Source organism: Narcine bancroftii, chromosome 1 (genome assembly GCF_036971445.1).
Source record: "Narcine bancroftii isolate sNarBan1 chromosome 1, sNarBan1.hap1, whole genome shotgun sequence".
Lineage (NCBI taxonomy): Eukaryota > Metazoa > Chordata > Chondrichthyes > Torpediniformes > Narcinidae > Narcine > Narcine bancroftii.
This window is the reverse complement of record NC_091469.1, coordinates 463,003,476-463,030,576: the sequence shown is the minus strand read 5'-3', so window position 1 is coordinate 463,030,576 and position 27,101 is coordinate 463,003,476. Positions and strand designations below refer to the sequence as shown.

General features: G+C 44.0%; 1 protein-coding gene across 5 annotated transcripts in view; it reads left to right on the top strand.

Moving 5' to 3' along the window:
- Positions 1–660: 660 nt before the first annotated feature.
- The window catches only part of LOC138751843 (ATP-dependent 6-phosphofructokinase, platelet type-like), a 98,288-nt gene continuing 71,847 nt past the window's right edge, over positions 661–27,101 (top strand). For all 5 annotated transcript variants that reach the window (XM_069914676.1, XM_069914677.1, XM_069914675.1 and 2 more), the window contains exons 1-6: positions 661–739; positions 7,749–7,826; positions 9,900–10,089; positions 12,173–12,338; positions 22,925–22,969; positions 23,078–23,186. In XM_069914676.1, coding sequence (XP_069770777.1) covers positions 668–739; positions 7,749–7,826; positions 9,900–10,089; positions 12,173–12,338; positions 22,925–22,969; positions 23,078–23,186 — 660 coding nt within the window. In that variant the 5' untranslated portion in view covers positions 661–667. The remainder of the gene's footprint in view (positions 740–7,748; positions 7,827–9,899; positions 10,090–12,172; positions 12,339–22,924; positions 22,970–23,077; positions 23,187–27,101) is intronic.

The following is a 27,101-nucleotide window of genomic DNA, read 5'->3' as shown; positions in this document are numbered from 1 at the left end:
GGTATCGTCAGCAAATTTGTGGATGGTGTTGTCATACTGAGCTGCTCAGTCATTGGTGTAAAGTGAGTAAAGCAGGAGTACTGATGGAGATTGTAGAGGAGAGGGTCTTCACCGATTGTGGTCTGGAGGTGAAGAAATCCATGATCCAGTTACACAGTGGGGTGTTAACTCCAAGTCTTGCAGTCTGCTGATCAGTTTTGAGGGGATGATGGTGTTGAATGCTGAACTGTAATCAATAAAGAACGTCCTGATGTATGCACCTTTGCTGTCCAGGTGTTCCAGGGCTTTGCATAGAGCCAGTGAGATGGTGTCTGCCGTAGACCTGTTGCTGCGAAAGCGAACTGGAATGTATCGATGTCACTGCTCAGACCGGAGCTGATACCATCACCAGCCTTTCAAAACACTTCATCACTCTGTGAGCCAACATAGATTTGAAGGGCTGAATATCTCCTTTCTTGTTAAAGAAAGCATAGCATTAATAGGCATTGCATTTCATTTTTGTAGCACATAACTTGTCCATAGCAATGCTAATATCTTTTGATTTTAAATTTCAAATTACAGCACGGTAACAGGCCTTTCTGTCCCATGAGCCCGTGTCACCCAAACACACCAATTAATCTACAGACTACTTCCATTGCTGACATCTGCTTTAATTGTTGCCATAGGTATGAATGGTGCTGTCCGTGCTGTGGTCCGTATGGGAATTTACGCTGGAACCAAAGTCTATTTCATCCACGAGGTTTGTTAATACATTTACACGTTTATTTTGATTCATGATCATTGGGATATTTTGGAACAAGAGATGTCTTCACCTTTTCCAAGTTAAAATAATGTGATGAAAATTAAAATATTTGGAGATGCTTGAACCCTGAACAAAATAAAAAGTTGCTGGTATTGGTCAGCAGGTTAAGTAGGATCTGTGGAAGGAGGAATGGAGTTAATATTTCAGGTCAGAGACCCCTTATCGAAACTGGGGAAAATGAGAAACCCCTTTAGCTTTAGATTGAGGAAAGGTTGGGAAGGGAGGAGAGAACAAAAGGAATAGCTCAGACGAGTGAGCCAGGGTTGCCATGCTGATAAGCTGTGGATGAAGCATCTCAGTGATAGGTTATTGAGAGAGATGGGCCAAAAGGAAGCTGAATTAAGTGGGTCTGCCAGATTGTCTTCTCCCCCTGCAAAGTCTGCTGTCCAAGACCCAGACATAGAGCAGATCCATTGTTTCCAACTGGTCTTGCAACTTCTTGTTAATCAATCAACCAGATCATTTCATCCACAGTTTATCACCGTGCTCCCTTGGTGTTATCCTAGCATTGTTTAGTCTCTTTGCTCCTCTGTTCTGTGCCATGTAAAACTAATGCTGTTGCTCATTTTCCTGTTTCAAGGGATCTTCCTCCTGAAATATTAATTGCTGACCTCTCCACATTGTCTATCTAACCTGCTGAGTACAACCTTCCTTGTATTATCAGTTCATTTTTTGAGTTCCATAATTCTTTCTTTCTTCAATAAATTCCTGTTGTAACAAAATTGTCAGGCACTGCTTGGAATTGTTTTAAATCAAGTAAGTCATGGGCCTGGATTCAAGAACAGTGCCAACTCTTATTATGGGGCCGTATTAAATGGAGGATTTTGGGATTTGCATGTGCAATCTGCAGTACTGAGTTACTCACCTCCAGTCTAACCTAGAGCATTGGCACTGTTATCCATGCTAGAGCATGAAGTTCTGGTGGAGTCTACTCCACTCGCCAGACCATAGTTCCGTCATATGCTGATGTAATGATTATGAAAACACTCATTAGCTGCATAATGAGTAAGGAACGTTTGTTGGCTTAGTTCCTGCTTAAAATCCCATACAAAATTTGTAGAGTCTTGCTGTATGGAAATGGGTCTTTCAGGCCATCAGTTCTGTGCTAAGCATCGGGCTAATTTACGATAATTCTACACTATTCTCCTCTCATTCCCATAAACTCTACCCACATGGTTAAGAACTGGGGCTTCAACTTTGTTTCTTATTTTTGTTTCCGTTTGACAGAGCTTATTTTATCAGCATTTGAAAGAAATAGGTATATTTTGTTATTTGGAAAAGACTCGAGAGATTTTGGTCTTGATAAAGCTCAACTTAATTTAAATCAGTAATTGTAATCGCAAACCCGTCCGGTATTTAGTGAACTATGAGAAGCTGGAGGAACTCAGTAGGTTAGGCAGAATCCATGGTTAGAAATGACCAGTCAACATATAGGGTCAGACCTTCTATGGAAACTAATGTAGGAAGGGGGATATTGTAAATCAAAGAGGGGAAGATGGAAGAAATAAGCTGGTGAGGTGAGAGGGTGTTGGACAATAGATAGGAGAGGTGAAACTTTTCAAATTTTCGGAAACCTCCACCTCTGCCAAGACTGATCCATCCCTTCTTTACATACTCACATTTTTACTTGTCCCTCTAACCTTCCTTCTCTCAATTATCCTCTACCCAGCTCTTCACCTCTCCCAACTTCTATCCTCCCTTCTCTCCTGCCTAGCTTCTTCATATCTCTCTTCATCTTGATGTACGTTAGACATAATAAAGAGTCTCAGTCCAATATGTTGACTCTCTATTTCTCCCCATGGATGTTGCCTGTTCCAGCTTTTCATTCTTCCCTCAAAATTGCAAGATCTGCAGGGTTTTTTTTTTTGGTGCTTTACTTCAGTCCAGTATTTGCCTTAGTTGCTCTGAAATTATTCTTTATGGAACTGCAATAGCGAGTACTCTGTTTTTTACAGACTATTTCCATCCGTGCTTTTGCTCTTCTGGCTTTATGCAACACTGACCACACCCAACACAACAAATGAGATAGCTTGAGAGTTTAGATGAATATTTTGTAAGCCCCTTGCAGCTTCCGTTGTGCAAGCTGAAAAGAAGAAAATAACTCGCACAGTTTTAGTGGATACTTTTCATATTGATCATGTTATTTTTGTTCCATTACTTAAAACCAAAATCATTACTTAAAACCAAAATATTCAAACCATATAACCTGTCCTCTGGCACTAAGCTTTCCTGTAATGTAAGTTTACCCATCTGATATTGTGCCCAACAGCATTAATAATGCATGAATACAATCCATTCAGATCAAGGGTTTTATCCTCTTTGAGTTTGTTCATCTTACTATCTAATTCATTTTAAAATTTCATATGTAGTTATACCATTTTATATCCTATTTCCCCAATCTAGTCACTTGTAAATGCTAAAACAAGACCTGTCTGGTCAGTTTGCTGATATAATATTATAAACAGATTTGTATCCTGACCTAAGGAAGGATTTCAGTACAAGAGAGGGAGTGCAATGAGGGAGTTCACCAGATTGATTCTTTGGTTGGATGGTTCTCCTACCTGAGAGATCGATCTGAATGTGTCTGAACTCTTTTGGGAGAAAAGAATAAGAGGTGATCGCATTGAAGCATACAGAATTTTTATGGGATTAGGGAGGCCATGATGAGAGATCCAGAACCTGGTGTTGCCTCCTCAAAATCATTCAAGTCAGAAATAAGAAATGCATTCACTTGGATGGTTCTGGGTCCTTTGAATTTTCTACCCGAAGAGGTCCGTCACTGAGTACAATCAGGATAATGATTAGATTTTTAAATATTTAGGGAATCGGAGGATAAATCAAGAAAGGAGTCAAAGAGAGATAAAGCTTCAGGAATAGGCCCTTTTGCCCTGCAGGTCCACACAGACCATTACCCACCCATTAACAATGATCCTAAGTCAAGCCCATTTTTTATTCTCTCCACCATTTTGTCACTGAGGCAAAAGGTCAGGGAGAATAACTTATGCACTTGGATAATATTTTGTAATCTTTGTGATAATGTCCTTCCCAATCTTTCACCTGGAAAACTTTGTATACATGCAATGACTGTCCCCATGAATTCCAATTTTACCATTAATATTTTCACCGCATGGACTGGACTGATTAAAGGAAGCTTCACTGCCACCTGCTCAGAGCTTTATTTTCATCATTTTTACAGGACTTTGATTAGACATCTGTAAAAATGATATTTGCATTTCCATGCACGCACAGTTATTGGAAAGGTTAAATCGGTGAAAGCATCTCTCCACTTTTAATCTTTTCCACGGGGTGTGATTTGCATCAGCAAATTATTGAATAAAGAAGTACCACATAGACTCAAGGTCACACAGACCTAGAGGTTGCAACAAATCTATCCTGTTCACTGACAGATAGGAAGAACTATAAATAGTGGTAGTAATTCTGTCATTTTTACTGATGCGTATGATTAGATTCTTACAAGAAATTGAATTTGCATTCTTGTGATTTGGCTTTGAATTTCTCAGTTGAAGCATGCAAAGGATTACAGAGTGAATATTGCACTTGAATAGGCCATTCGGCCTAACCAATCCATGTTGGCATTCATGTTCCACATTGATGCTTCCCTTCTCACTTTTGCTGCCCCTTGCCTTGGTTTAGTAATTTGTTTGTTGCTATTTGATTTTCCTGTCAAAAATTATTGAATAAAGCAGCACAGAAATAGACAATTCAGCCCACCATGTCTGTGCTGGCCAGTGAGCATTGCTTGCATTTATCCCATCTTCCAGCATTTGACCCATAGCATTTTACACTGAGTGATTCAAATGCTCATCCAGTCATGATTGAAATGCTGTCAGTGACTGCTTCTTCCCCTCTGTCTGCCAGTGCATTTCAGGGTCACATCAATCACTGGGTGAAATAGGTCTCCCCTCAGATCCAAATGGAAACCTCTGATTCTCAAACTACCACACTACAACACTCCTTCAGCCACACATTTACCCTTCTAATCTGTTTCAATCCAGACAATATTATTTATGTGGTTCTGAGTTTTGTTTTCAATCCTTGCTGCTCAAACTCTCTCCGCAGTCATCGTTCTTAGGATTGTGTCTGTTTTGTTTCCTTCAAGGATGTTAAAGCAGTGCATTCTTCCACTTTTGCTCCAAACCCTTTTTGAGCTGCAAGAAGATTGTTTTTCCCATAGCATCAGGTGTGCAGCTTAGCTTCTGAACTCATCGCAGCTTATAGAGTCATAGAGAGATAAAGCTTCAGGAATAGGCCCTTTTGCCCTGCAGGTCCACATAGACCATTACCCACCCATTAACAATGATTCTAAGTCAAGCCCATTTTTTAATTCTCCCCACCATTTCGTCACTGGATTCCACCACTCATCCAAACATGTTGGGCACTTTACTGTGGTCAGTTAATCCATTGCCCCACACAATTTTAGGAAGTGGGAGCAAGCCAGAGTACCCAGTGGAAAACTATATTGTTACAGGGAGAACATGCAAACTCCACACACTCAGCAGCTGAGGTCAGGGTAGAACTTGAGTCTCTGGTGCAATGAGGCAGCAGCTCCTTTAAATGATGCTGGTGTGCTCCCTGACTGCAGAATCCCCCTGCCTGACCACATCATCCTGCTAGATTCTTTATTGTTCTCCTTGCGTGAATGACTTCCTGTTCTGTAGCGCAGATATGCGCTTGTATTGTCAGGGGGCAGCCGGTGCAGGCTGTGGCAGCCTCGCCGGCCGCTCCGGAACCTCACCGGGCCGCCTCAGCCTTCAGGGCCGCTCGTCGGCGCCTGTGGCTTAAAGTACGGCAGCGCCACGGCTGTCTTTCCTACCCATGATCTCCATGCAGCTGGAACCATTCTGAAAAACACAGAACATTTCACACAGACCTCTCCCCTTCCCATATCCAATTAACACATTTTATGTGTGGGGGATTACGGGTGGGGAAGACTCCCATTGCTCTTCCATGTATTTATGCCAGGTGGCACCACTGCACCAGTTACACTGGCTCCGGAGGGCGCTACGAGGCACCGCTTCACATGAACGCAATGCAGGAGAAACCTGTTATGGCCGCTCCATGAAAGGTATGTTTATATTTTTCCCTCCGTGCTTATAGCCGGGCTCCAGGCGGAGGCTCGGTGTGAAAGGGCCTAGTTACACCATACCATCTGGACTATTGTCCATACCTAGTATTAATTTATCAGTTGAACAACTAACTCGAAAAGCAAATTGACCAAATTGCTTGTGTCCACTACTTTGAAAAGGAAAAGAGAATATTTACTCTCTCCACGTTGCATGGTTGACAAAATTTGATCTTTTACTGTTCAGCAATAATCTTTAGTCATTGTGTTTTGAATGTGACTTAATTGAATACATTTAATATCTGTTTCTGGGTTACTGGAGGCAATCTAAACTTAAAATATACTTGCTTCATTTCAGGCCCGCTTCAAGCCCTGAGGATACTCTGTCCAATTTAAAAAGCAGTTTAAAATTTCATTTGACTTTGAAATGCTCTTTCCAACCATAACATCAAATTGATCACTTGCAGTTGAAGTCGATTGTTTGGATATGCATCACTGATAATAAAGTGACTCAGGCTGTTTGGGAAGCAATATTTATGGAGCAAACAAAGAGAGGATGCTGTGAGAAGTGGGAGGGACACAGTAAGTCAGGCCAGAATCCATGGAGAGAAATGGATAGTTAATATTATACTTATCAGGACCTTTTTCAAAACTAACGAGGGAAGGGGCTATGGAGGGGCAAAAGGATAAATGAACGTGGGAGACGTGGACAGACAGAAACACGAAAGTCTGCAGATATTGTATTTAATTTTTTAAAATATATATATTTCAGCCCGACGATTCTGTGCCGCCCAATTTACATCTCATTAAAATACACCGAAATGCTGGAGGATCTCAGCTGGTGTTGCAGCATCAATTGGAGATAAATATATATTGCTGATGTTTCAGGTCTGAGCCCTTCTTCAAGGAATAAGCAAAAAAAAATCTAAAGAATAGAGACAGTGCTGGCTGGGGGAGGAGCCCAGACCCATAAAATGTGTTAATTGGATATGGGAAGGGGAGAGGTCTGTGTGAAATGAAACAGAGGGAAAAGAGAGAGACAGATCTGGGGGAAGACGAAGGAGGGAATAAGTGAGGGAGAGAGGTTTAACAGAATCCAGAGAAGTCGATATTGGTACGATCTGGTTGGAGGATGCCCAGATGAAAGATGAGGTGTTGTTTCTCCAATATCTGGAGGGTCTCAGTCTGCAGTGCATGAGACCATGGGCAGACATGTCAGCAAGGGAATGGGGCAGGGAATTGGAATGGGTGGCCACTGGGAGATCCACGCTATTGCGGCAGATAAAACCGAGGTGCTCAACAAAGCCATGTCCTAGTCTGCACCTCGTCTCTCTCATGTAGTTGCATGGGACCACGGACAGACATGTGAATGAGACCTCTGAGAATTGGGACTTGTTGAGTGAAAAGCAAGTAATGGAATGGACTAAGAAAATGGGAGCAGGTAAAGACTAGGAAATAGTGGAACTGGATCAGGATGAGGAATTTTCATGCCGATTGGATTGTACACTATTTAGGTGGAACGTGATGAATTCTTCTTCAAGTTTGTATTTGACCTCAACTTTGTAATAGACGAGGCTCTGTGTGGGAATTGAAAGAGGAATTAAAATGTATGGCAGCTGGGAGTTCTAGCAAGTGGCAGTATCTGGAGTCTGCTTGGACAAGTGAATAAGGCAGATGAGAATTATGGGCCTTCAATGTACCATCCATAAAACAAATATCCTCTACCAATCTATCCCCTGCTAACAAATTAAAGGCAATAACTAATAACATCACTACAAGATTATCCAGAATTATTTTTAGTCAAAATCAGTGACTGCTCAAGTTAATTAATTGCAATGTACACTGGCTTTCATTCTCTTGCAGGGTTACCAGGGAATGGTTGATGGTGGGGATAATATTGTAGAAGCAAAATGGGAAAACGTCTCCAGCATCTTGCAAGTGGTAAGTTTAAAAAGTCTCCTGTGTTTGCAGTTGGAATATAGATAATGCAGCATTGATTCTTCATGTAGAAATTCTCCCTTGCTGTTAACTTGTCCAAACCTTTAATCAAGAAAATGTATGCAAATGGACATGATACTCACAAACATAAATGCTTGATTGGTATTTAAAAACTGCAGGTTAAGTTATCAGTGTTAGATGGACATTTCACCATTCATATGACATTCACAGTCAGTGCAAATTCCTTAGCAGCTTCTCTCATCATCTTCTGGTCTCTGATTTATCTGGTGTTCAATCTTTATTTTCTTGAGAAAGGGAAGCCTAAAACTTGAAGGCATATACTTAAGGTGAGGGGCATAACATTGAAAAGGTAACTTAGGGGCATCATTTCACAGAGTGTGGCAGGGTATGTAGAATGAGCTGTCAGAGGAAGTGCTTGGGAGGTGAGGAGCAGGGCCCAATTGGAATATGCAAAAGACGAATTAGACAGATACATGGACAGGGAAGGTTTAGAGGAATATGGCCCAAACACAGGAAAATGGTAGGCAATGTGATTGGGAAGACATGGATGAGTTGGGATGAGGGGCATATTTCGATGCTGAAAAACTCAAGTACTTTACAACCATGACAAATGCCAATGTTGCTGTATGAGCTTTTTCAGGATGTAGGCACTTGTTGGCAAGGCCAGCATTCATTCCCCACCACGAACTAACCCCGAGAGGTGCAGTCATGACACATTGAAGTCCTGGTGAAGGTACTCCCACAACTTTGTTGGGATTTAGACATCAATGAAGGAACAGTGACATAATTCCAATTCAAGCAAGTGTACGACGCGGTTATTTTGACCCTCGTATTACTTTACGGTGGGTCACAGTTTTGAACGTTGAATGATGCATTACAGTCATTGTGTGTCAGCATGAGAGGGAATGAGTGTTTTGAGATGTGAATGGGTTAGCAGTCCATTTAGCTGCTTTACACTGGATATTGAGCTTCTGGAGCATCTTTGAAGATGCACTGTTGGTATTCCATTGCGCTCCTGACGTAAAACATAAATGATGGGCAAGCTTGGAGACACTTACAGCAGTTAGTATGCAAGCCTCCCAGATGGGTGATTTGCTGAAGGGTTGTCAGTTGGGGAGGGTGGGGGAGACAGGGTTTCAATTGCCAGCCTCGTGGGTTTAACCGTGGTCGAGGGAGGGACGTGGGGTGGGTGGTCAGTGAGCATTGTAAACACGTTAGGTGGTCAGTTCAGAGGCTTGGGTCAGGATCCCTATAAAAAGTTGCCCTGTCGCTCATACTCTACTGACTGGTGCAGGTGCCGGGCAGTGCTGATCTCTCAGTATCCAAAGGAAGTCAATGGCAGTTGTCCTTTCGAGCTTGAACATTTCCTCAGAGGGCTGAAATCAGGCAGATGCCTGAGTGGGAAGGTGGAGGAGCACAGGCTAATGGGTAAGAGGTGGATACAGGTGGATGAGGAGGGAGCTGACAGGGAAAAGTGCACCAGGCTAAGAATGATAATGATAACTCTCTGATCAGAGATGGAAAGGAAGGGACCAGGGAGCCAGAGGAAGGCAGACAGAGGGATGAGGGAAAGAGAGATACTGTGGGGGGGGGTTAACGGAAATTGGACAAGCTGATATTAGGGCTGTCTGGTGTTGCTGTCGCTTGCTGTTTACGTTCCCTTGCTGTGACCATGGAACCTGGGTTGTGAGTGCTTGGAATAATGACAGCAGGGCTCTGACCTTCCAAATGAGCATGGGAGCCATGTACTATCTAGTTGTTTTATTCAGCCCTGCTGGTGAGTCTCCATATTGGGAAAGTTCTCTTTAAATTTCAAGCTCATCTAAAGGGATCTTTGTCTTCCGATGATTCTGCTGTAGAGTTCCAACTGAAGATGTGAGGAGCTATGAATGGTCATGGGGAGTTCAAGGAAAAAATCCCTCACGAGAGGCTAGCTTTCATAGTCCAGTCATTTCCTTGGTTTTGACCTTCATGTGCACAGATAGGAATTTTAATTTCTCTTGGAGCGGGCGAAATGTGGTTTTGCCTCAAACTTGATTGGCCGTGTGCTTTCAGGGAGGGACTGTGATTGGGAGCGCGCGCTGCAAGCAGTTCCGTACCCATGAGGGCCGTCTCCAGGCTGCCCACAATCTGATAAAGCATGGGATATCAAACCTCTGCGTGATTGGTGGAGATGGTAGCTTAACCGGTGCCAATCTCTTCCGAGAAGAGTGGAAAGGTCTACTGGAGGAGCTCACTGAAGCCGGTGAGCCTTGAGTTTATTTCATTTCCATTATCTTTCTACTTGTGATACTATTTATTTTGTGCACAGCAATTGCATTGAATATAATCTTTTACATTTCTTTTTAATATTTTTATTGAAATTGAAGTTTCTCATGGAAAAATTCTGAGTGCATAAGAGTATATATTAAAAGTCAAAAAATAGTACATTACACTTAGATTATACCATTTCATCTAAGGTACCCCGCATTCTCAATTAAACAAATTATATTACAGAAATATTTTATTAAGAAAAGAAAATCTAAACCCACTACCAAAAAAAAGAAGTTATTTGGCAAAAAGAAGAAAAAAAGAATTCCTTATCAAAGTGATAAATATCCTATTAGTCAACACTCCTGCATTCATATCAAATCATAGATTCCAAAAATAATTCATAAGTCCCCACAGTGTTTGAAAATTTGAATTCAAAACAGAAATTGAGCATCTAATCCTCTCTAAATGAGGTAATGTCACGTAGCCATTGAGCATGTTTAGATGGAACAATGTCCTTCCATCTGAGCAACACTCCCTGCCTAGGCATAATTAAAAGCTAACACATGCAAATCAGATGCCATTAGAGTTATGCCACTCTCTCCAACAATTCCAAACAAGACAGTTAAAGGATTAGACTTAAAATATGTTTTAACATTTCTGAAGATAACTGTTGAACTTCAGTGTTATAAGGGAATCAGTGCACTTGTCAACTCATACCCAGATATTTTGTTTATTCATTTTGCCATTAGTCAAGTATGATCCAGACATTGATAATTTCAAATGTATTCTCAAATTTGGATCCACCTATCACCCTACCAGCTTCCTCCTCTGCCCTTTCCACCACCTACTGCATGATTCCAACCAACACATTCCCCTCTCTGTCTTCTGCAGGGACAGCTCCTTCCGTGACACCCGCATCCACACCTCCCTCCCCATCAATCGTCCCCTTGGCACCTACCCCTTTGAGTGCAGGACATTCTCCACTTGAGCCCACACCTCCTCATTCGCCACCATTTGGGGCCCCAAGCAGTCCCTTCAAGTGAAACAACACTCCACTTGCGAATCTGCAGTGATCACCTACTCCATCCGGGGTTCCTGCTATGGTCTCCTCTATGTCGGAGAGACTGGACACAGACTGGGAGATTGCTCGGCATTATCTGCCAAAAATAGCATGGATCTTCCAGCGGCCACCTGTTTCAATTTTCCAACCCATTCCCTTGCTGACATGTCTGTTCATGTCTCGTGTTCTGCCAGACTGAGAACATCGGTCAATTGGGGAGTCAACACCTCATTTTCCATCTGGGCACCCTCCAACTGGATGGCTTAACATCAGTTTCTCCAGTTTCCATTAGAACCCCCCCTCAATTTCCCCCCACCCCTTCCTGATCTATCCCCATATCCCCTCTGTCTTTTTTTTTTTCATTTTCCCTCTCTCCTTTCACAGAGCCAAAACCAATTCTCACCTTTCCTTTCTCCTGGCCTCATCATATCCAGTTAACATATTTTTGCCTGTTGGTCTGTACTCATTTCCCTCCCTTTCTTCCCTTTATCCCCAGCATTCCATAAAGACACCTATCACTCTTTCTACTCATACCTTGAGAACGGCTCAGGCCATAAATGTCAGTAATATATCTACCGTTTACCGGCACTGCGAGACAGGCTGAGTTCCTCCAGTATTTCTGTGTTTTTAACCTCATTCCTCACTTCTACAGACTTTCATGTTTCACTCCCTGGGAATCTGGATTATACTGAGTATTAGTTACCAAGCTTCACCTTCGATTTAAAAAAAAATACAAGTTAGGGCATCTTGAGAACAGAACAGATCTGGGGCATAATACTGTAATAAAATCTGCTTTACTGATTAAAATGCCAACATTGATATTTTGATCCATTCAGTTTAATGGATTATGGCCATTTCTGTTGCAGCTGGTAAAACCAAATATAGTTTTATTTTTAATATTCCCTGCATGTAATTTCATACCAGGATGTTTGCACACTAATCTGATTTCCTGGATGAAAATTTTATACTGATTGTTGTGTTCAGGCTATTTTTTTAAACTCCCTTATTTAACTAGGTAAAATTGACAAGAAAACAGCTCATAAGTACAGCCACTTAAATATCGTGGGCATGGTGGGCTCCATCGACAATGACTTCTGTGGGACAGATATGACCATTGGCACAGACTCTGCATTGCATCGTATCATCGAAGTGGTGGATGCCATCATGACCACTGCCCAGAGGTAATTCCAGCAGAGCAAATGTAAAAATAAATACTTGCAGTTAAAGTTGCAATGAACCCTCATCTTTGTTTTTTGCAGAAAACCTGTCAAACAGTTTGTTTTTTGCTGCCATGTAATGCAAATCACTGGGCCATTCATTTCTTGAACAGTAATCGGGAATACTGGAGGCACTCAGCAGGTGAAGCAACATTCGTGGAGTGGGAAATATGGACAACATCTCAGAGCAAGGACGCCTGATCAGATCTTGTGTGTTGTTGCAGAAATGGAGAGGCATGGAGTTGACTCACCATGTCGACGAAGATGTCAATTTAAATTAGTTCTATTAGCCTCCATATAACCCATATCATCTTTCTCAACCATGCTCCCAATTGAACATCCTTTAAATGTAATGGTAGCCACTTCTTCCTCTGGTAGCCCATTCCCTCTGTGTGGAAGAAGTTGCCCCTCAGGTCCTTTTCAAATATTTCCCCCTCTCACTTTGTGTTTATGCCCCTTAGTTTTAGATTCCTGTACTTTGGGAAAAAGACGGTAGTTTTTCACATTGGATCTGCCTCTACAAGATCACTCTTCAGCCACTCCTTACGATGCAAGCTGTCCAGTTGTACTAATATTGTCGTGAATCTAGAGAGGGGCAGTGTGAACTTAGGGAATGATTATCAAATTATATTACTTTAAAAACAGGCATTTGGAGGCATGAAAATTAATAGAAACAAATCAAAATGGAGCAAGGGTTTGGCTTGGTATATCAGATGTAGAGAGGATTAGAATCTGCTTCTCACCCCTGTGAAGCTGTTTTAGGGATGAGTGCTTCCAGCAAGTCTGCTTTTATTTTGATTCTCTGGTATCTGCAGCCTTTTGCTGATTTCTGTAGATATTGGTGGAGGGATTGGTATTGACTAGGGAACATGCTCTTGCTTACATTTGTTGAAAACTATTGGAGGGTCCCAAAACTGGCAATGGCTTCAGGTGGCTGGCATCGCCAGCTTGAACATATTCCCTTCCAAACTGCATGCAGTCCTGCCTTGGAGATATATTGCTATTCCTCCATCATCACTGGGCCTATGTCCTGGAATGACCTGCACAATGGCATTGATAGAGTGCCCTCTTCTAAAGGTTTGCAGCTTGGGCATATTTTGTACTATCATAATGTGAATCCTGTAAAATGCAGATTAATTGTTTTATGCTGTTATGCAGAGCCACTCAAGTTTTGAACTTTTTGTTTCCTGATATCATCTCTTTTGCAGCAGTGTTAATAACTGGGAAAATATCCTAACTAGACGGTTAAATAAATGTGTGGTGTATTTTATACATTGGCTGTATGGAAAAAGCCAGAGATGGTAGTGGATGATTGTCTCACTGACTGGAGGCCTGTGATAAGTGGTGTGCTGGGTCCACTCCTGTTGATAATGTGGAAAATTGGATCAGCAGGTTTACAGATAACTCGATGGTTGGAGTTGTAGTGGACAGCAAGGAGGGCTTTCAAAGCTTGAAGAGGGATCTGCAATGGCAGATGGAATTTAATGCAGACAAATATGAGGTGTTGCACTTTGGAAGGACATGTCAAGGTAGGACAAACATGGTAAACGGTAGGACTCTGAGGACTGTGGTAGAGCACAGGGATCTGGGAATACAGTCAGAATTCCCTGAATGTGGCATCACATTTATTTACATGGACTGCATCTTTAATTGAGGTGTTGCCAAAAAGACCTGATCATGGTTGAATCATCTGCAAATATCTCCACTTCTGATTTATAAGAGAAGAAAAGCAGTTGAAATTATCATAAACACTGCACTGAAAAACTCCCACAGTGGTGTCCTGAGGCTCAGAAGATAATTCTGTTCTTCTGCACAAGGTATTACTTCAATAGTGGAGTGTTTTCCCTTTGTTGCCATTGACTTTAGTTTTACAAGGGCACCTTGATGCTAGGTGGGTCTAGGGTTGTTTCAATTATTGAATTTTAATTCTCTGCTCTATATCTCTGGAACCCTACAGCCCTGGTGAAACCAAGTGGGACCTTGGTGAGGGACATTTGCTGACCTGCTTGGTAATGTTGTTGATAATCCAGTAATAATCGAGTAGTCATTAGTAAAGGCTTGCGTTCTGGAATTACTTCACTAAAAATGTAAACATCATTTTCTCCCCTTTTTAAAAACATTTTCCAAAAAACCTCCTCCTTAACAAAACCTTTGTCAATCTGCCCTTAATATTTCTGTGCATTTCTTCATCAATTCTTTATTTTGGACTATTTCTGTTGAACATTTTGGCATTTTTTTGATTAAGCAAAGTTGCTTTACAAATAGAGGATTTTGTGGTGATTTGGTTGCGTGGCCTTTGACATTTAATATTACTGCACAATTTTTACCAAAACTTTATTTCTGGCACAGTAAAAACCCTGGTATCCAGCACCTATAGGGATTGGTGTAGGCCGGATAAGTGAGTTTTCCGGCTGCTTGAGACTCACTCTTACAACACCTAACTAATATACCTTCATTAAGAATAGTTTAAAAGGCAAAAATACTACACTGTATTTACACTGAACAAACTTCACTTACATAAATATATAAACCTTAAAGCATTTTACTTTATTTTCAGTCACATTCTTTGAAAACATTTAACTGTCGCTGTATCTGCAGGATTCTCCCCTTCCACGGAGCCACCCAAAAGATTAACAATAACATTGTAATGAACTCCCTCCCCTCGCCGAAGTTTACAGATAAAACCTTACTAATATACTTAATAATGTACTAATAAGGATAAAGACACTTCTAAGTATGGAGCAAGCCTTTTACTAGCAGGGATAAGTAGACACTTTAAGAGAGTCTCGGTGCCTGCAGACTTTCGTGATTTACTCCAACGGCGAGCGGCATCAACCAGCTCTTCATCCTGGGTGATACCATTTTATTCAAATGCAACTTTATTCAAACAGCTGCTATGAGCAAACCATGGCCAAGGCCCTCTGCTGGCTGAATATTTGCTCCCATCTCCACCAAAGGTGTTACTTCAGAGAACATTTATTTATATAATTTTGAACTTTTAGTTAGTATTTTATTTATTCTTACTTTTTAAAAAAACTTTTAAATATTTATTTATATTCCTCGATCTTTGCCTGTTGCTTGAGGTTGCCAGTTCTTGAGTAACAGGGGTTTTACTGTGTTTTTATTCTCCAAAAAGACTGGAGAGAAATCAATGTCTGAACGGTTAAGCATGGCATTTTGATTCATACACTTCTTAAGACTTCAGAAATGTCTTGAAAATTTTAAAAATTTAAAAAAAATTGCAGATGCTGCAAATCTGAATCAAAAACAAAATGATGGAACTAAGCATATCAGGGCAACATCTGTTTATATTAACATTTCAGGTCAATTTCACTTCCATCAGACCTCTTACCTGAAACATTGATTTTCAAAGCTTTTCCATAGCCTGTGTCTGACTTTGCTGAATGTTTTCCAGCATATTGGGTGGCACAGTCCGTATTGCAATTAGCACAACGGTATTACAGTGCAATTGATCTGGGTTTGAGTCCACTGCTGTCTTTAAGAAGTTTGGGGTGGCACGGTTGGCGTAGCGGTTAGCGCAACGCCTTTATAGCACCAGCAATCAGGACTGGGGCTCAAATCCCGGACTATCTGTAAGAAGTTTGTAAGTTTTCCCCATATCTGTGTGGGATTTCCCTGGGGGGGGCTCTGGTTTCCTCCCACCATTCAAAATGTACCGGGGGTTGTAGGTTAATTGGGTGTAAGTTGGACGGCATGGACTCGTGGGCCGAAATGGGCTGTATGTTTAAATTTTTAAAAAATCTCTAAATGTAATATTTTGTTTACATTCCAGTAAAAGTATTTATTGGGTACACAGCAGAGATCTTCTCTCCTTGAGTGGTGCTTTTAACAGTTTAATGAGTCCCAGAGTTTTGATTCTGTTCAACAGCCTAGAACCCCTTTTGACCAGATATTTGTGGTTTCGGTGGCTGTTTATAAACACTAATTTAATCAAACCAGTAAAACGCTTGACTATTTGAGAGAGACCATTCATGCACAAAACAGTCATGAAGGATTCACCAGACTACAATTACAGCTTTTTTGACCGTTTGAATGACTTATTGCATCAAATTTTGGCTTAGGTTTTTTTTTAAACTTTCTTTCCATCATGCAATTAAGACCTTTTTTTCTTTGCAGTGTTTAAATACTCTGATGTGATCCAAGATTCCATTATTGTTATCCAATTTAAAAATTTGTCCAAGTTTGCTTGCTTGCTGTATAAACTGCATCAATAGGAGTAAGAGAAGCTGAGTGCGCATGGAATCTCCTCCAGTACTCCCGCACAACTTCCTGTTTGATCCATTAGCAAACTTGAGCTCCCAGATAATGAACCCCCTTCTTTGGGAGCCCTTCTCGCCATTGCCGCCCTCGTGAATCCTGGTCCCGCAGCTTGGGTTCCCACAAACCAGTCTCCAGCAGCCCGCAACATTTGAGACCTTCTGCCGCTGAGTCCCTTGCTGGTCTGCTGCCGTGATCACCATCTCTGCAGAGTCGCTTTCCAGGTCAGGGGTGGTGTTCTCTCACTTCCGGAGCTTTTCACCGGTATGTTGATCCCCCGCAGAACCTACAGTGCTCGTAGTCAGCTGCCAAGCATGGTCACTGCCATCTTGGGTACAGACCTCTGTAGTTTCACCGATGTTAAAAAAATATCACTGCCAGCCACTTCTACGGGCTGTTTAAAATCTGCACAGGGCCATCGCCATCACGACTGGGCAGTAGGACTCGGTGGAGGAGAACTGTGTGTCTGCCCACTGCTCTCCTAGCTCTGCACCAGCAGCAGTGCTGCTGTTACAGGTTTTCTCCCTTGCATTATAGCATTGTCATATAGTCGATGGTGATGCTGTTTGTGTTAAGATCCATACTCTCTTGTTGAAAGAAAATGCAGATGATAAATAGTCCTGGAAACACTATCTATGGAAAGAGAAACCAAGTTAACCTCCAAATCCAAGACAAGCGGTCTTCAACCTTAACCATTAATTCTCAATATCTTTAAACAGGTGCTAACTGTTTCTAGCATTGAAGATGTGCTGGGAGAAGTCGATGTGTTAAGGTGCAACATCCCTCCCCCCACACCCTGTTCCTCATTAGATGTCAATCAGTTCTTATTTAAAAAAAAAATCAATTGCATTCACTGCCGCAAGAGCTTAGGTCGGTGTAACACAATTCTCATCAAAAAAAATCGCAATGCTACTTTTTTAATTTGATGTGTGTGCCCTTCAACAAGACAAAGGAATAGACCGTAGACTTTAAGTAAGAAAACCCAGATGCACGTGACCCAGTAATCATTGATGTAGAGAGTCAGCAATTTCAAATTCCTGGGTATTGGAGAACCTGTCCTGGACCTCTCATATAAATGTTATTACAAAGAAAGTTCGACAGCACCTCTATTTCATCCAGAGTCTGCAGTGCTTTGATATGCCACCAGAAACCATGGTAAACTTCGACAGATATATGGTGGAGTGTTGACTGACTGCATCACGACTTATTATGGGAGCAACAATAAAAAAAATCCTGCAAAACTTCCTGCCTTTGAGCAATATCTGTGTGGAACATGGCTATTAGAAAGTCGCATCAGTTATCAAGGCTCCACACCATCCAGACCATGCTTTGTTCCTGCTGTTGCCATCAGGAAGGTAGAGGTGCTACAGGTCTTTGTACCACCAGGTTCAGGAATAGTTACTACCCCTCAACTATCTGACTCTTGAACAATAGGGAATAACTATACTTATTCAGAGACTCATTTAAGGACTCATATGCTCGTTATTCTTCTTTGGCTTGGCTTCGCGGACGAAGATTTATGGAGGGGGTAAAAAGTCCACGTCAGCTGCAGGCTCGTTTGTGGCTGACAAGTCCGATGCGGGACAGGCAGACACGATTGCAGCGGTTGCAAGGGAAAATTGGTTGGTTGGGGTTGGGTGTTGGGTTTTTCCTCCTTTGCCTTTTGTCAGTGAGGTGGGCTCTGCGGTCTTCTTCAAAGGAGGTTGCTGCCCGCTAAACTGTGAGGCGCCAAGATGCACGGTTTGAGGCGTTATCAGCCCACTGGCGGTGGTCAATGTGGCAGGCACCAAGAGATTTCTTTAGGCAGTCCTTGTACCTTTTCTTTGGTGCACCTCTGTCACGGTGGCCAGTGGAGAGCTCGCCATATAATACGATCTTGGGAAGGCGATGGTCCTCCATTCTGGAGACGTGACCCATCCAGCGCAGCTGGATCTTCATAAGCGTGGACTCGATGCTGTCGACCTCTGCCATCTCGAGTACTTCGACGTTAGGGGTGTAAGCGCTCCAATGGATGTTGAGGATGGAGCGGAGACAACGCTGGTGGAAGCGTTCTAGGAGCCGTAGGTGGTGCCGGTAGAGGACCCATGATTCGGAGCCGAACAGGAGTGTGGGTATGACAACGGCTCTGTATACGCTTATCTTTGTGAGGTTTTTCAGTTGGTTGTTTTTCCAGACTCTTTTGTGTAGTCTTCCAAAGGCGCTATTTGCCTTGGCGAGTCTGTTGTCTATCTCATTGTCGATCCTTGCATCTGATGAAATGGTGCAGCCGAGATAGGTAAACTGGTTGACCGTTTTGAGTTTTGTGTGCCCGATGGAGATGTGGGGGGGCTGGTAGTCATGGTGGGGAGCTGGCTGATGGAGGACCTCAGTTTTCTTCAGGCTGACTTCCAGGCCAAACATTTTGGCAGTTTCCGCAAAGCAGGACGTCAAGCGCTGAAGAGCTGGCTCTGAATGGGCAACTAAAGCGGCATCATCTGCAAAGAGTAGTTCACGGACAAGTTTCTCTTGTGTCTTGGTGTGAGCTTGCAGGCGCCTCAGATTGAAGAGACTGCCATCCGTGCGGTACCGGATGTAAACAGCGTCTTCATTGTTGGGGTCTTTCATGGCTTGGTTCAGCATCATGCTGAAGAAGATTGAAAAGAGGGTTGGTGCCAGAACACAGCCTTGCTTCACGCCATTGTTAATGGAGAAGGGTTCAGAGAGCTCATTGCTGTATCTGACCCGACCTTGTTGGTTTTCGTGCAGTTGGATAATCATGTTGAAGAACTTTGGGGGACATCCGATGCGCTCTAGTATTTGCCAAAGCCCTTTCCTGCTCACGGTGTCGAAGGCTTTGGTGAGGTCAACAAAGGTGATGTAGAGTCCTTTGTTTTGTTCTCTGCACTTTTCTTGGAGCTGTCTGAGGGCAAAGACCATGTCAGTGGTTCCTCTGTTTGCGCGAAAGCCGCACTGTGATTCTGGGAGAATATTCTCGGCGACACTAGGTATTATTCTATTTAGTAGAATCCTAGCGAAGATTTTGCCTGCAATGGAGAGCAACGTGATTCCCCTGTAGTTTGAGCAGTCTGATTTCTCGCCTTTGTTTTTGTACAGGGTGATGATGGTGGCATCACGAAGATCCTGAGGCAGTTTACCTTGGTCCCAACAAAGCTTGAAAAACTCATGCAGTTTGGCATGCAGAGTTTTGCCGCCAGCCTTCCAGACTTCTGGGGGGATTCCATCCATACCTGCTGCTTTGCCACTTTTCAGTTGTTCGATTGCCTTATATGTCTCATCCAGGGTGGGAACCTCATCCAGCTCTAGCCTTAGGGGCTGTTGAGGGAGCTGGAGCAGGGCGGAATCTTGGACTGAGCGGTTGGCACTGAAAAGAGATTGGAAGTGTTCTGACCATCGGTTGAGGATGGAGATCTTGTCGCTGAGGAGGACTTTGCCGTCTGAGCTGCGCAGCGGGCTTTGGACTTGGGGTGAGGGGCCGTACACAGCCTTTAGAGCCTCGGAGAAACCCCTGAAGTCGCCAATGTCCGCGCTGAGCTGTGTTCGTTTGGCGAGGCTAGTCCACCACTCATTTTGGATCTCCCGGAGTTTGCGCTGAAGATGGCTGCATGCGCGACGGAAGGCTTGTTTCTTCTCTGGACAGGACGGCTTTGTAAGGTGAGCCTGGTGGGCAGCTCGCTTCTTTGCCAGCAGTTCCTGGATTTCCTGGCTGTTTTCGTCAAACCAGTCCTTGTTTTTCCTGGAGGAGAAGCCCAGTACCTCTTCAGTGGATTGCAGTATGGTAGTCTTCAACTGATCCCAGAGGGTTTCAGGGGACGGGTCCGTGAGGCGGGTTGCAACGTCGAGCTTTGCTTTGAGGTTTGCCTGGAAGTTTCCTCTCGCTTCGTCTGACTGCAGTTTTCCAACATTGAACCTCTTTCTGGGGGCTTTATTGTTCCTGTGCTTTGGCTTGAAGTGAAGGTTGAGCTTGCAGCGAACCAGCCGGTGGTCAGTGTGGCATTCCGCGCTAGGCATGACCCTGGTGTGGAGCACATCTTGTTTGTCACTTTCTCGCACCAGGATGTAGTCCAGGAGGTGCCAGTGTTTGGATCGGGGATGCATCCAGGTGGTCTTAAGGCTGTCCCTCTGCTGAAAAAGGATGTTTGTAATGACAAGTCGCTGTTCTGCGCAGAGCTCCAACAGGAGGCGCCCATTGTCGTTGCACTTGCCGACGCCATGCTTGCCCAGGATTCCTGGCCAGGTTTCTGAGTCTTTGCCGACACGAGCGTTGAAGTCGCCCAGGATGACAACCTTGTCGGCTGTAGGGGTACGTTGGATGAGGTTGCGCAGGTCGGTGTAGAACTTGTTCTTTTCTGCTGGTTCCGCCTGGAGGGTTGGAGCATAGACACTGATGAGGGTGATGTGACGCTTGTTTTGAAGTGGGAGTCGCATGGACATGATTCGGTCCGAGAGGCCTGTCGGAAGGTTTTCGAGTTTGGAGGCAATGAAGCTCTTGACCATGAAGCCTACACCAGATAGGAGTCGTTCATCCGAAGGCTTGCCAGACCAGTAGAGTGTGTAGCCCGCGCCGCGTTCTTGGAGGCTGCCTACATCTGCCAGGCGGACTTCACTGAGAGCGGCTATGTCGATGTCAAGTCTGAGGAGTTCATGTGCAATGAGGGCAGACCGACGTTCAGGTCGGTGGCTGTCAGCCTTGTCTAGCATGGTTCTGATGTTCCAGCATGCTAGCTTTAGTTTGTGAGCATCTTTTGAGGGGGAGGACGTGGAGGGGGAGGACGTGGACCTGTCCTCGGGCCTGCGCAAAGGAGCTTTTAGGTGGAGTGCAGTGCGCGCAGTACTGGCCCCACCCTTTACACCCATGGTTCGTGTGCCGTGGCCGAGCAAGCTGGGACGTGGCAGCGAGGTCCTTGGGTCGTAGGTTTTATATCGGAGTGGCCTTCTCCTTCTCCCCGGCCTCGGTCGAGTGGGGCAGGCGAAGGCCCCGATCCGGGCAGAGAGTGGGAGGCGGCGGCCCCAATCCAGGCACAGGGTGAACTGCGGCGGCCTCGGCCCCGGTCCGGGCAGTATGGACCGACCTAGGAGGGGAGGCAGGCCCCTCCAGCCCGGGTAAGAAACCTGCATAGGAGAAGGCCACTCCGATGCTCGTTATTAATTACTGTATATTTACATCCACATTTTCAGTTTGTTTGCAGTTTTTGATATAGAAATGGCAAAATCCGGCCCAAAGTAACAAGAATCTCAGGGTTGTACATGATGTCATCCATGTACTTGGCCAATAAATTTGAACTTTGAACTGGAGATGAAACCCATTTAGAATGTTTATGTAGAATGTCTACCATTTTCAACCAAAAGCAAAATACTGCAAATGCCAGGAATCTGAAATAAAAGTGTTGGAAATGCACAAATAGCAGAATGCTGGGAATACTAAGCAGAATTGATATTTTCACTAGAATGGGGAAAATTGTGAGAAGCAGTAACATGGATTGCAAAAAAAAAAGATGCAGGGCAGAGAGAACATATGGGAAGATCTGAAAGAGTGGAGGCAACAGAGAGTGGATGATACAAATGGTAATGTTCAGGCTGATAGAGGACAAGAAAGGCCATTGGGCAACAAAAGTTATCTTGGGGGAGGTGGAAAAGATGAATTAAGTCTGAAATTAAAATAGAAACTCAGTGAGTAAGGTTGTGGGAAGAGATTAGGGGTTTGCTTGGACCAATGAATGACAAATTAACAGATTTTTATTCTCCTTATCTGTAACTTGTAACAGTTCTGATGGAAGGCCATCACCTAAAATAAGGTGACATGGATAGTGCAAACCTCTTACAATGGCAATAACCAGAGTTCGAATCTGGCGCTGTCCTTAAGGAGTTTGTTGTCCCGTGCCCACGTGGGTTTCCTCTGAGTGCTCCGGTTTCATCCCCACTTATCAAAAATAAACAGGAATTGTAGGTTAATTGGTGTGTTTGGATGCCTTAGGTTCATGGACCAGAAGGACCTTTTACCATGCTGTCAGTGTAAATTTCGAATTGCTAACTTTCTCAAAGATGTAATTTGATCTGTGGTGTATTTCCAACATTTTCTCTTCTGTTTTCATTTTGACACTGGATTTGCCGCTTGCATTATTACGCAAAAGCAACGTTTTTTCCAGGACTAATTTTAAAAATAGAATGGAGCTCAGTTACAATGGACTTTCACTGTACCTTGTGGGAAAGTAAGTACAAGAGGGAGAGTGGAGAGTGGTTTCACACATGTAACTCTTTCACCATTCCTTTCACAGCCACCAGAGGACATTCGTGTTGGAGGTGATGGGTCGCCATTGTGGGTGAGCAATCGTGGCATTCAAATAATAATTTGAGTCCATTTGAAGTGATTGAAAAATGTGTTTTATTAGTCATTATTTGAAATTCAATAAAGTTTGTCATTGCTCCAGGTACCTTGCTCTTGTGAGCGCCCTGGCCTGTGGTGCCGACTGGGTATTCATACCAGAAAGCCCTCCAGGTGAAGGATGGGAAGACCAGATGTGTCAAAAACTCTCAGAGGTAAAGCACAACTCTTCTACTGGGGGCCCTCCCACAGGATTAAGGATGATTTGCTTGCACTCAGATTTTATGGGATCTGAAATGAACGGATGAGACCAAAGCGAGGACTGCAGACTCTTCCACCGATGGATGAGAAGGTGCCTGAGACAGAGTGCGAGTGCACGGCTAGTGAAGCAGTCCAGCCCGACTGCCATTCACACAGAGTCAGAGTGTGCCCAGTGCACAGGGAGGTTCTCAAATGCTATCCTAAATGCTCCTGAGCAATCATGGGCCAGCAATTCCCAAGAACCACAGGACACATTACACTTTTCTCAAGGAAGTTTCAAATACATTTCTCAATTGATCCACTAATCTCTTCCCGTGACAAAGCATTGACTAAGTGAGGTTGCATATCATTTTTTTTTCCCAAAACTTGAACTGCTTGTGGAAACTGTGGTGTTTTGTGGAAAACAATTATTATTTCATGCTCTGTAAATTTCTCCCTTTGCCACCCCAATTTAACCTGCCATTTTTGGAACTGAGGTATTCCTCGGAGATTGAGTTTCAACATGGGATCAAGGTGAAGCTGCATGGGCCAAATCTTCAGTAACCCTATTGGTGCCCTTGTACATTCAGGTTCTCGTTTATCTGAAGGTAAGAAACATTCACACCATGCAAGTGTCTGCCCATGATGGACACCCAGCACGGGAAAAAGGGTGGCACAGTTAGAGTATAATGCAATTACGATGCCAGCGACTGGGTTTGAATCCGGCGGTGACTGTAAGGAGTTTGTACAATCTCTCCATGACCTGCATGGGTTTACTCTGGGTGCTCTGTTTCCCTCACCCCCCCATTGTCAAAATTAAAATCCAGCTTTCTTGTCAAGATTTTAATTTTAATGATACAGTATTACTGTCATCACTGAATTCCCCACCGTCCACATTCTGGGGGCTTACCATTGACTAGAAACTGAACGGAGTCGCCGTAAACACAATGTGGCTCCAAGAGTAGATCAGAAGTAAGGAATCCTGCAGCAAGGTACTCTGTTCCCAACTCCCCAAAAGCCTGTCCCCTTGTACAAGGCTCAAGTCAGCAGTGTGATGGAATGCTCTCCACTTAACTGGATGAATACAGCTCAAGACATCCTTGACAAAGCTACCTACTTGCTTGGTAGATGGCCTCAACATACGTTTCCTGCACTACTGGTGCACAATAGCTCTAATGTGTACTTGCTACATCATGTGCTGCACTTGCATGTCCAGATTGCTCTCATGCCACCTCAAAAACCCATGAGCTTCATCACTCAAAATGACCAAGGACATTGGAGTACCACCCCCTCCAAGTTGCCCATTTCCCTAATGTGGAAATAGATCTCTGGTCCTTCAGTGTTTGATCTAAATTCAGAAAGTTCATGCTCAACAGCTTTACAAGAAGAACTGTAGCAGTTTCAGAAGGCAGCTCAAGTAGCACCTTCTTCTCAAGGGCAGTTGAGCATCGGCAATAAATGCTGGACTAACCAGTTATACCCAGACCACATAAAGAAATATTAAAGGAAAAGAGTGTATCAAGAAAATCTGCAGATGCTGTGATTGTCATAAATGCACAAAATTATTAGAGAAACTCAGCAGGTCCTTCAGCACCCATTGGAAACAAAAATTATATAACCAATGTTTTGGGCCTAAGCCCTTGGTCAAGGTATGAGCAAAAAGCAGACAGGCGACGGAATAAAAAGTTGTCCACTATGACCTCTTGGCTCCTCATCTTGCCCCTTCTTCCCTCCACCCCCCTTCCATTTTATTCAGGTGCCTGCCTGCTTTTTTCTCAACCATTGAGCTTCCCAAGATCTCATAATTGTTGGTGGTCAGTTCAATTCTCCACCTCATGATCTTATCATTTTTAATCTTCCCCCGCTGTTTATTGTTAAACATAAATGCAATGGCTCCCTGGTCCGTCAGCAGGGTGAACAGCCTACTGGCCAGATAGTGCATCCATTGGTGCACAGTCTCCACTGTAGCCTGTGCCTCCTTCTTGATGCCCGAGTGCCTGAGTTCAGGATCTGGGAAAAAGAATGCTATGGGCCTACGTGCTTGGTTCAGTGTGCTGGCCAGGGTAAAGTCGCCTTCTTTGCAATCTCATCCTTAAAAGCCTTCATCCTTAATGCCCTCAAAGGCCTTATGGGCTTCCATCGACAGAGGAAACGTAGTTTTCACCAGAAGTGGACCTTGTCTGCATAATTGGAGATCCATTGGGCACAATAAGAGAAAAACCCCAGCCACCCTTTCAAGGCCTTGAGGTTTTGGGGCAGTGAGAGTTCCACCAGGGGGTGTATGCGCTCGGAATCGGGGGCAATGTTGCCAGGCACGAGGTTTGGACACGCACTTTTTCTGGTTGTGTGTATAAAGTTCAGACTTTAGTGGTGGCCAGGAACTTCTGCAGGTTTGCTTCGTGTTCCTCCTGGTTATGGCCACAGATGGTGACATTATCCAAGTATGGATATGTGTCTTTGAACTTATTGTCATCCACCATGTGGTCCATCTACATTAGGATCACCAACATCCCATTCATGTGGCCGAATGGGACCCACAGAAAATGGTAGAGGCAGCCGTTGGCCTCAAACACCGTGCATCAACAATCCTCTGTGTGGATTGGGATCTGGTGATACACCAACTTGAGTTTGATGGTGGAGAAGACCCAGTACTGGGCTATCTGATTCACCATGTGGGCAATGCAGGGGAGGGATAAGGATCCAATAAGGTGAACCGGTTGATGGTCTGGCTATAATCAGTGACCATCTGGTGCTTCTCCCCACTCTTAACCACCACCACTTGTGCCCTCCAGGGACTGTTACTTGGCTCAATAATGCCCTCCACTAGCAGTCGCCTTACTTCAGCTTTTATAAGGTTCCTGTCCCCGGGGCTGTATCACCTACTTTTTTTGGCAACTGGTTTGAAGTCCGGGGTGAGATTCTATGATGGGGGGGCCGAGGGACCCAGAGGGTGGTCAGACCATAGGTCAGGTGCCATAGACGGTGTTCCTGCGCCTAATTGCCACATTCGGAGAGAAAGGCGAGCCCTCCAGGAATTGGCTATTTCTGGATGGGGTCTGTTAAACTGCATCAGCACGCTCTTAAGCTAGCACTGGAAGTCCAGCCCCAGTATGACTAGTGCGCAGAGGTGGGGCATCAACAGCAGCTTGAAGTTTTTATACTTTGTGCCCCTCACGGTTAGGTTCATGGTGCAGCACCCGCGGATTTCTGTGGAGTGGGATTTGGACCCTCGAGCTACCTTACACTTTGCAGGAGAATGTCCTTGGTCACTTTGCAAGGGAATAACGTTGGACCGTGCCCGGGTGTATAAAACTTTCAGTGCTCCCCATGACGAATAGGCAGCCTGTAGTGTGACCATTCACATCTATGTCCATCATAGAGTGTACCAGTTGGTGTGACCTGTCGTGGTCCAGAAAGATGGAGGCCAGAATTAGTTCGTTGTCAGAGTCGCTGCTATTATAGTGTTGAAACAGCTGCAGCCAAGATGGCCACCCTCAAGATTCTGGACTGCCTCCAGCGATTGAGCCATATAACAATTACTGTACAGAAACAGGCCATCTCGGCCCCTCTAGTCCATACTGATTTAAGTGATCTCCCCTAGTCCTGCTTACCTGCTCCCTGCCCACAACCCTCCAATCCCCTCACATCCATGCACCTATCCAACTTTTCCTTAAATGACAAAATTGACCCTACTGCAGCCACCTCTTCCGGAAGGTCATTCCACTCAGCTACCACTCTGAGTGAAGAAGCTCCCTCTCCTGTTACTTCTAAACTTTTTTCCCCCTAACCCTTAACTCATGACTTCTCATTGCAATCTCTCCTACCCTCAAGGGGAAGAGCCTATTCACATCTACTCTATCCCCCTCATAATTTTGAACAACTCTATCAAA